The sequence below is a fragment of the Topomyia yanbarensis genome, chromosome 2 (genome assembly GCF_030247195.1).
Source record: "Topomyia yanbarensis strain Yona2022 chromosome 2, ASM3024719v1, whole genome shotgun sequence".
Lineage (NCBI taxonomy): Eukaryota > Metazoa > Arthropoda > Insecta > Diptera > Culicidae > Topomyia > Topomyia yanbarensis.
In genome coordinates this window covers 373,660,627-373,671,406 of record NC_080671.1, presented here as the reverse complement: position 1 = coordinate 373,671,406, position 10,780 = coordinate 373,660,627, and the positions used below count along the sequence as shown (strand labels likewise).

Here is a 10,780-nt window from a genome sequence, read left to right as displayed (position 1 = left end):
ATCATTCTAAACATTTTTGTTGAAAATTTGAAGGCTACATGAATGCGGTATATAGATATAAATGGACATGCTATATTTCTCCTTAGTGAAAAAAATAGGTAAAAACTATTTTTTCTGCGCTACGGAGAAAAATGTTCCAAACAATCATTGCGAGTTGAGAACACAATACCTATAACTAAATTAGTTATGGAACTTGGGATTCGACATCATCTCATCAGAATCCGACACTAACTTAGTGAGCAGACTAAGCTAGCGCCGAATTGATGCTAGCTCCTAAAAATGGAATCACTCTGTGTTTTGGGCAAACCCTAGTCCTTTTAATATCTGGGAATTTTTTTTTAAAGTCAGTTCTCTTAAATATTTTTTTGTAAGCTTCAAAGGCTTATACTTTGAACGCAATGTGAGTATATTGTTTAATTACCGCAGAAGAGATTTATCAAATACAGTTTTCTACTACTATATTTCGATACTCTGAATATGTGGGATAATTATGTCTGACAAAGTTGTTTGAAATAGCAATTTCGAAAACATTGATAGAGACATTATCACATGACCACCATATGAATCCCACGATTGACGAAGAAACAAACGTCCACTGTGTCAGAGATTCGCGTAACACAGCCAAGGATGCAAAATGCCTACCTTTTCTGCGGCTGTAATTTTTCTGCCTACATTCTCATTTCTCTTTCCACGCTGCTGTCTTTCGCTATTGCAGGACGCCCAGCGCTGTGCGGCAGTCTGTAAGCAAAGCAGTAACATGACAAAAAAATACTGCTCCCAGTACAGCCACCAGACGCGAGCGGTACAGCTTCTCTTTCCTTATTTTACACTTTTTAATATCCTTAATCTAATCAATATTTTCAATCACAAACGACGTCAATTAATGCTGTTCGTTTACGCCACGACCGGCATCAACGTTTTCGTGTGCGGGCCTCTCCCTTTGACTACGCAGAGAAAAGTGTACAAAGCGAGAGAACAAACATTACTACCCCACACTCTCACCGAGCAGTCGGAGTACAGCAGCGAAACAAAAATGTATTCTACTGCTCTACGGGAAAATGTACTCGGTTTGGCTACCGTTCTGGCAAGAGCTGTAGTGATGCGTCGCTGTAGCGGGCTGTACGGCTCGTGCAAATGTAAATATACCGAAAGAAATGTAGTTTACCGGTACCTTTGGCATCCCTGAACACAGGTAGTAGCCATGCGTGCGGGACGCAAAAAAGTGGCTGCCGTCAATTTTAGTAGGCCTGGCCGTTTTAACATTTGCGATATATTACACATAATATGCTTCAAATATTAATGTTGACAAGAAAACACTAAAGAATATCTGCAATGTTTTCCAGGATGCTTTTCAATACTGGCTGTGTAAGGGTTAGAATAGAATAGAATAGAACCTTTGGCATCCCTGAACACAGCAAGAATAGGACCCAAGACATTCTGTGCGCGGCTGGCATATTTTATTCCTGCTAGCCATTCAGTCCTCGGCACTTGTGGACTCCAGTCCTTGACTTGTGGACTCCTGTTTTCAGTCACCTCTTACGACATGGGAGCTGGAACCCAGTGGATCAATTCTTGGTTGAGATACTTCAACCCGCCGGCTGCCACACGGCCTCTAGGCTGGTTTAGTCTGGAGAAAGATAATAGACTGTTACCAAACTCCTAGTGGACGACAGCCACATAAACAAATTCATTACCATAAAGGTAAACTTATTCATCGTCTCACCAGACCGGGAGAAATTCATATAAATCCCGGAGATGGCCCCCAAAATCAGCAGTCTCCGGGTCAAACCCATGAATCATAAACCTAAATCGGTTTAGGGCGAATTTGAATGACAATATCTCGTAGGAGGTGTTATCGTTCTGTTATCTCAATATCCCCTCGGGGGTATTAATATATCCGCTCATTAAGAAGTATCATGTATTCCCGTGAGAGTGAAGCTTACTTCCATATTGTCTATGTTATGTATGTCGTTATTTTCCTTATCTCTAATCTTACCCCTTCTCTAATCCTTCTCTTCAGGAAAATGATGAAAAGACAAATCACGGCAAAGCTCAAATCTTTGATCAATATGGGGAACGTGCCATTTGAGTCAGTCGTTACTGATTCCTGATTATATAGATGTTTAAGAAATAGTACACTGATACTTTATTCTGAGAAAAATAGGTAGTGGTCGAAGTTGAAGAGTTTCCTCTAACACGAAAAAAATCATCTCATCTCGATCAGAACTGCAATGTTGTGACTCAAGCCTGAATGAAAACGAAAGCAACCTTTGTCGTTTATATGCTACAGCGTATCTCACTGCCAATCATTCTGTTCTGTTGTGAATGACCGCGAATATTTTGTTGTTGTGCAAGTCCATTGAAACCGAATACTTATGGAATGCACAATTCATGCCCTGACCAGCAATATGTTACGTCCGTGGTAATACGGCATAGTTCCACTCGAAGGTAAGTAACTTTCGAAGCTGATGGATACTAAATGTGCCTACCAGCATCACCTTTCGATCGAAAAATCTTGATAAGAGAAGGAAACTGCACAAATGCTACCCTGTAGCATACGATGAACCATGGGCATGGCCTTGCCCTTCACTTTGAGGCCAGTTGGTCAGTTAGCATGCAATTCGTTTCAATGCGCTGTACTTCATACTGTTATTTTCATACAATCGAATGCACGGTTTCGCTTAAGGCAATATCGTAAGAAGCATGTGAAAATTTCTTGTTTATTCAACGTTATAAGTTATTGCATTTCTGGTTTTAGTTAGCTGAATAATCGTAGTCAGATTTTTTTTATCAAGATTTAAATACCTACAGTAGCGGACATAAAAAATCACAAAGCCTGTATATTGTTTCCATATCAGTTTATCTCTGTATTTAAAATACAATTTAATAACAGTGCCGTGGAAATTATCATGACTGATCTTAAGGTGTGTAATTTTTCTTCTGGTTCTAATTAGAGATGGTCGGGTTCGGGTTTTTGGACCCGAAACCCGGACCCGACCCGAACCCGACGGGTTTCTGGTCGGGTTCGGGTTCTTTAAATTTAAACTTGTCGGGTTTGGGTCGGGTTCCGGGTTTTCAAATTTGATATTCACGGGTTCGGGTCGGGTCCGAGTGTTTGAAATTTTAAACTTTCGGGTTCGGGTTTTTCAAATGTGCAATTATTTTTTATTCATGTATAAAATTTCTTCTCTTCATATTCGCAAACTGTCCGGAATATTTTGTTTTTTTAAACTCATGAGAGAACGTTCAACAATAAGAGTTCCACATTTAAAATCTCTGCGGTTTATTTTTCGTGATAATCATCAATAAACCAAGTCAAAGGAAATTTGTCGGAAAATATTAGTTCAACTTCCTATTATGGAATATGAATTTCGACATACTTTGAAGCCGATACTTAGGCCGCGGTCGGAGTAAATGCGTGAAACTCGGCTAGAGCGTACAGCAATTCAAAGCGAGTAGAAATCTACAATGATGAGAACGTGATTGACACCCGTACCAACCAGTAACGCGGGAATGTGAAATGCCAATTGGAATAGCTCAATTTAATACATGCAATATATAATTTTAATTTGCTGATGCAGGAATGGTTTTCGACAAAAAAAAATTAGAAATTTTGGTTAAGGACGACGGGCAAAGTTGCTTGAAACTGTCATCATTAAGATTTTTGTTTCCCCATGAGTTAGCTGCCGATTTATGCTACTTTCCGATTAAGATATCGACGTTTTATCATATTATCACAACATTAAAAATTCGACCTTCAAGAATAGTAAAAATAAATGCGAATTCCACTCGCCAGTAATTCGTTTTGCCATAGGCAGATATAACTGGACGCGTATAGTGCTACTTCAGGCTCGAGTGATTCTATTATTCTTAGATGATCCTAATCATCGGGATCTTTGGTTGATTCTCCATACTAAAAAAACGGGTTCGGTATCTCAAATTTTAAATTTTCGGGTTCGGGTTTTCACAGTTTAAAATTCTCGGGTTCGGGTTTCAAGAAATTTTAATTCTCAGGATCGAGTCGGGTACGGGTTTTTAAAAGTTTATGATTTCGGACTCAGGTCGGGTTAGGGTTTTTCAATTTTCAAACTCTCGGGTTCGAAAAAACTGAAACCCGACCATCTCTAGTTCTAATATCTACTTGAGGGGCGCGCGACGTTAGGCAAAGATACAACAGACATATGTTCATTAGACATAAGGACATTAGGCACAATGACAGGAGTAATGGACAATAAGTATAGCTTACAAAAAATCGCATAGCTTTTGTCGTGACTAACGACTTACCTTTCAATATAGGGGCCCCTTTTCAAAATTTCGGAAGAAAAATGATGTAAGATTTTGAACGCTTATATCTTTTGTTGTACTGAATGGATTTAATCAATTTCTCCGACATTTTGTCGAAAATATTTGTACCAATGTTGTATTCAATTTTGGAATATGTAGGACATTCATTATCAACGGAAAAATAGTGTTTTGAAAAATCTTTCGAAAACGACTCGGAAAAGTGAAAATTTTCAGCCCCAAACAATAAAATGATGAAAAATTAGGCATAGGTCCACTACATGTTTGTTCCTATGATTATTCGTATTGGGTTGCTTGACGAGAGTAGTTGGTGGGGAAAAGCCGGCATATTCGTTTTGGTTATGCCATTAGATGCCGGACGGAAAGGAAAGGCTCATGCACGGCACGAGAACGAGCGAGAAAGCGATAGTAGTGCATATTAGCGAAAGCGTTACGTACATTTTGAACCTTAATAACTTTTCTTCTACTAAACGGATTGCCAATCTTGTTTCATAAATCGGAAGGAAAACGTTCAACGCTTGCTGCCGATACGTTGTTTGCTATATAAAATTTGCTTAAATAGTTCAAAAACTACTTTAAAGGAGAATCAACATTAATGATAAAACCTATAAATAGGAGTGTCGCCGCTATTCTCAAAGCCAGACGTGTGAAAGACGCAGTGCATAACAGACGTGCGTGGTCGTGAGAAGCTGCATCGGACGACCAATCAAATCGGCTACCACCAGAGAGAGGAAGAAAAACGTTGGTGGAGGTGGTGGCGGTGAGAAGCCCAAAAAGCCAAACGCAGTCACTGAAAAGGCGGTAGCAACTGCCACTAAAACGCCACCAAAACATCGAAGGCTGCAGCGAACAAGCCGAAGACCCCAAAGCCAAAGAAGGCCGCCAAACCTGCCAAGAAAGCTGCCCGAAGAAGATAAGTAAATTTACGCGTCTCTAATGTTGTCAACAGTCCTTTTCAGGACTAACAAAATACTTGTAAAAATTAGTGGTGCTTATTTACCGTTAGCGCTGTAAATTGTAGATGGATTTGTGTCATAGTTATATGCAAACCGTCCTTAGGATGAATATATAATGGAAAAAGAATTTTATTAGGAAGTTCCTTTTATTAATTTGTATAATTAAAAATAATTATATAAGAAAATATTTTTCAAATTAATCTACAAACCCGAAGATGTTTGCAATTCCTTCCAAGAAAATTTGTGAATGTGGCAACTCTGCCACTAAGCGAAAGCTACACCAAAACGAATGATGAAAATATTTTCATTTATCGCACAAAAGGATGGCCTTCCATCTGCAACGAAAAGTTAATAAATAGGAACGCCTTGATGCAAAGCGTACTCATTCGGTGTGAGCTGCGAAAGGGGAATGTTCATATGCATGTACGCAGTAGAAACAAATCATCGACAAGGTTTGAATCGTTTCAAAAGATTCTCGTCTTGTATCACCATAGTTATCTACAAACCGTCCTTCTTAGGACGAATGCCTAATGGAAAAAGATGGGTCGGTAATGTATATGACATAACAGGGGTGTCGTGACCACACATCGAAGTTATTTCAAATCTTGCAAAGCATAAATTGACATAATTTCAATGATTGTTCCTATATGAATGAAATGACAAATTTTCAGGTTAACACGGCAATAACTTTGCTGTTTATAGAACAATTTTATATTTTTAGTTATCATATAATAACTGTCATCTCTTCCAAACAACTTAACCCTCTGCTGCCAACCCCGTGGTTTTGCAGGGTTAAGGAGAATCATTGTAAAATGTCCAATACACGATTTTATGTTGTTGCCTCCACTAAAACCACTTCAAAACACTGTCCCACCTGTCATACAAGTACATTGTCTGCTTGTTGAAATCATTATATGAAATTATTGACCTGTATTCAACGCGGAGAATTCGCTAATAAAATTGTTTTACTGAATAGATTAACGAACGCGAAAATTTCGCTGAGCCCGGTGAATCGAACTTAATGTGTAATTTAGCCATTTGAAAGCGATACAAGCAGAATTTTAAGAATATGATCATCGCTGTTATGTCCCGGACATTACCCGCCCCTAGTTTTTCAATAAGCGTGATTCATTTCTGTACGCTAGGAAAAAGATTCCGATGGTTGTTTCGAGAGATTTTAACATTGATATTTCAAAGCATGAAAAAATGAAATTTGTTCATTTCATGAATGAATGTCTCAACGAGCTTAGAATCCAGCGCATCCCCTAACGCAGACGCCAACAACGAAGGGTCTTTTCAGAACCACCATAATTATTATAAAGAATAACTTGAAACATTCCCACATATTTCATTGAGTATCATTCGATTTGAATTACAAGTCAAACGAGTAGTCACGACACTCCGGTTATGTCCTAGACATTACCCACCCATCTTTTTTTCTTTGTTAAATTTCCTATACAAGCCACATAACGATTTATTTTTAGGAAGTAATGGGCGACTCCTGGAGAAATTATTTTGTGAAAGTTAACTTTCCCATACAAAATCCCATGTAAACTTTAAACAGCGCAAAAATATAGTTTCACCGATCGAGCTAAGAATTTTCACAGTTGTTCTAGGACCCAAATGGTACCTAAAAAGTTGCTCTGAGCTGGAATCTATTTTTTGTCCAACCCTATTGTATATATTAGCAGAACAATTGTAGTCAAATGTTTATGATTCATGCACAATAATAAGAAACAAAACTGTTGTACATGTACATATTCATTTAAGAGACTTCGCGGATGTTATGTTCGCGATGGCACCTTGTTTGTTTCGGTTAGAGATGGTTGGGTTCGGGTTTTTGGACCCAAAACCCGGACCCGACCCGAACCCGACGGGTTCCGGGTTCTGTAAATTTAAGCTTCTCGGGTTCGGGTCGGGCTCCGGGTTTTCAAATTTGAAATCATCGGGTTCGGGTCGGGTCCGTGTTTTTGGAATTTTGGACTTTCGGGCTCGGGTCGGGTTCGGGTTTTTGAAATTACAAATTATCGGGGTCGGGTCGGGTTCGGGTTTTCAAATTTTAAAATTTCTCGGGTCGGGTAGGGTTCGAGTTTTACAAAATTTTCATTCTCGGGTACGGGTCGGGTTCGGGTTTTTAAGTTTTAAAATGTTCGGGCTCGGGTCGGGTTCGGGTTTTTCAAATTTTATAGTTTTGGGCTCGGGTCGGGTTTGGGTTTTTATATTTTCAAGCGCTCGGGTTCGGGTTCGAAAAAATTGAAACCCGACCATCTCTAGTTTCGGTAGCTCTTCACCGTACATGAAAAATTCTCTCTCTCGCATCAAACAGTTTGCGTAGGTTTATTATTAATGGCAAAAAGAATGCAACATTTAATTTTCCCGAAGGAAAAAAAATGATTGAACCAATTTGCACATAAGCGCACAACACCTATAAAAGTTGGATTTAAATATTTTGTGTTCCACTCGGCAGTGACTAATCATTGAACTGAATAATATGGGAAGAAATCATTGTTGAGACAGCCATGTTTGTATATTCGTTGAATGAATAATATTAAAACTGATCATTCTTCGTTTCATGAGCTGTTCTTCAAATCAAATATTCTCTTATTGAACAAATTGCAACATGCATGTATGTAACCATTTATCGAAGTACATGTGTATTTTTTATACCTAAATAAAAATGATGTTCCCCAAGCGTTCGCTTCTTTTATTTGAGCAAAAATTTCTTCAAGTATATATAGCAGGACAAAATATTGATCGACTTTGGGCAGCTTACAGCGTATTTCTACAAGATCAAAAAAGCAAACATTTACGCACGTACCACCCGACGCCATCGCCGTCGAAAAATGAGTTTCTTTAAGTTATACATCAATATGATAGTTTATGCCAAAGGTCTTTATGCCTAACGACACCTAACAGCCTAACGTATTTATGCCTAATGGGGTACACTCTTGTTTGAGTTGTGGTTAAGGTTCAACCAAATTTTGTATTTGGTTCAACTGAGCCCAGTAAAGTTCAGCCGGAAATGAACTGGAACTCTGGCTGGTTCCAGTTCGTATTCCGGCTCCAGTGACACAACCGATTCTGGTCAGGAATGGAGCCGGAATGCGAACTGGAACCAGCCAGAATTCCAGTTCATTTCCGACTGAGCTTAACTGGGAGAAAACTTGGGAAAGCGAAAAAAGCAGGAAAATCTTAATAAAAATCAATCAGCAATACTCTAACAATGCCCCGAGAACATTGCTTCATTTTCATGAAGATTGTTCCAACGGGGTGAGAAAAAACTGTTTTTTTCGTTTTCCAAGATGGCCACTTATTGAGGCATTCTCAGTTGAATCTTAAAGCAGTCATACGGTTTCAAAATCAAAGTGGACGAAACATGCACCGAAGCAACTAGTCAAAACTTATCTACTACAGCCAATTCTAACAAGCAGCCACTGACACCTTCAGATAAACCAAAAACAACGATCCAATTACCCATAAAGCAGGTACAACGACCACGACAACCACTCCCAAACCAACAACTAGCATCGCCAATAAAGAAGCAAGTACCGATGAACACGGATCTTACGACCCGTAAGAACAAGAAACAAATTAGAACCTCTGATCGTGAACAGCAAGAAAGCAGTACCGATGATGACATGGAAGGGAACGATAGCGCGAGAGATGGCAGACTGAATGATCCCCAAGCGGCTTCGCCTCCAAGGAAAAGGATCTCAACACGCAGCAGCAACAAGATCTGGCAGACCGACATTCTTAGCATTTTTTTTATTTTTACTTATTGTAAAAAAAATTAAAAGACCCACAGCTCAGTTGTGCTTACGTATTGAGCCGTTTAAAAAAAATGAAAAAAAACTATTTTTATTCGAGAGAAAACAACTATTGAACTGTATTAAAAATGATTTGAGTTATTCCAATTCAATATACAAATAGGAAATGATTTCGGTATTGAAAATTCTTTGGAACTATTTTGTTTCCATATTGCTGCATGTTTGTACTCCCCTTAGTGTTCGAAACACTGATCGGTTTGCAGGACATTTCATCTGACTAAGCTAATTTACACCCGTTACTATTTTCGACACATCTGGCAGATCAAATGTTTTATGGAATAAATTATGTTGAATTAGCCTCTCTAATCACAACTGCTATCGTACAAAGGTAAACTCTAAATTCTCTAAACTCATTTTCTCAATCCAGCCAAGCATCGCGTCGCTACTTAGAATCAGGACAATCCGTATATCCAAACGAGTTGTATTCTGTAATAATAACATGCAATATAACATCAGCTTTAGCCTAAGAATCATTCGCTAGGTTTGCCATACCAACAAAATACCCTTCGTAATGCTGGAGGAATTCCGCCATAATCTTCCCATCACAATCCGGTGCCTCGAGAACACCTCCGTATCTCGGAGGCAAACATCGAGGATTAATATGCTTTGTCAGCGAGTTCCAGTCCTTTCCATGCATATAAGTCTTCTGTCGCAGTTCCTTGCTCATGAACTGTTTCAGAATTGCCCACAGTACATTGTACAGCATACCGTTGTTGACGGTGTGCATTCCCTTCGTTACGATAGGAGTGCAATTCTCGATCAGATCAAACAAAAAATTGGAACTTTTCGGTGTAAAGTGAGATATCTGGCTCATTGATAATCCATCCACATCAAAGATCACTCGGCATCCGTTCTTCTGAGCATCCGGATTCAGCATCGTAGCCAGTCCGCTGAGGCGTATAGCGGCAATGAACTCATTCAACGAGATCTTGGATGGATCCCAGCGACCTGTTCGGGGGAGAGAAATAAAACAGGGTCGTTCTTTGAATATGGTACTGTTCAACAATCACTTAATAGCTTGTCGTTTGTGTAATATAGTAACGGAACAAATCCGATTTATGAATTTTACGCAACAATTGCCTTACGCCCCATCTCCACTATAAAGATCACTGCTCCATCATCGTCACACTCGGGTAGGTAGCGGATAAGCCCTTCTTCAAAGACGTGCCTAATCTGCGCATAAGGCAACGCATAGCCTCGCTCTTTGTACAGCAATCGGTAGCCGTAGTCGATTAAGGCGAACGATCTTTTTGCGTCATTTTCGTAGCACTTAAGGTACAACATTACTGTCCAATTGCTCTGATCGACCACTAAGTTCAAGTTCCGTTTCGATTCAGCTAGTCGACGAAACTCAGCAACAGCCTTCGCAGTTTCTTCCGGAAGATCATCATTCACTCTCAGCTGTTTGTCTTCTTCGTAGGCGGCTCGGTTGATGCATATACCAAACCCACCACCCAGCTCCACGTAAGGATGATTGTTTTCGTTGAACTTGATGCTCATTATTGGGAATATTCACAGAATGGTAACCGCGTAACACGGACTCACGAATCGGTGGATTTTCAACAAGTGATATACTAATAGGTCACACACGGTGAACTTATAGGTGCAACAAACGGTAGATTCTTTGTATGATGGCTACTCTGTTTCTATCGTAGTAACAAAAAACTCACAATTTTTGTGGGTCTCTCTTTCCAC

The 10,780-nt window shown here is 39.4% G+C and overlaps 1 protein-coding gene across 1 annotated transcript; it reads right to left on the bottom strand.

Moving 5' to 3' along the window:
* Positions 1–9,104: 9,104 nt before the first annotated feature.
* On the bottom strand, positions 9,105–10,732 carry LOC131684579 (alpha-tocopherol transfer protein-like). Its single transcript, XM_058967583.1, has 3 exons — positions 10,171–10,732; positions 9,578–10,033; positions 9,105–9,511 (listed from the first exon to the last, which is right to left on the bottom strand). Exons 1-3 carry the CDS (start codon positions 10,583–10,585, stop codon positions 9,468–9,470), a joined length of 915 nt encoding a protein of 304 aa, XP_058823566.1. The 5' UTR covers positions 10,586–10,732; the 3' UTR covers positions 9,105–9,467.
* Positions 10,733–10,780: the final 48 nt, after the last annotated feature.

What these genes read in the sequence shown, in the direction of transcription:
- LOC131684579 (XM_058967583.1), bottom strand. Translation starts at nt 10,585, where the DNA reads ATGAGCATCAAGTTCAACGAAAACAATCATCCTTACGTGGAGCTGGGT. An exon ending in CTTTATAGTGGAGATGGGGC is followed by an intron (nt 10,034 to 10,170) that starts GTAAGGCAATTG and finishes TCCCCCGAACAG; the next exon opens with GTCGCTGGGATCCATCCAAG. An exon ending in TTACGAAGGGTATTTTGTTG is followed by an intron (nt 9,512 to 9,577) that starts GTATGGCAAACC and finishes TTATTATTACAG; the next exon opens with AATACAACTCGTTTGGATAT.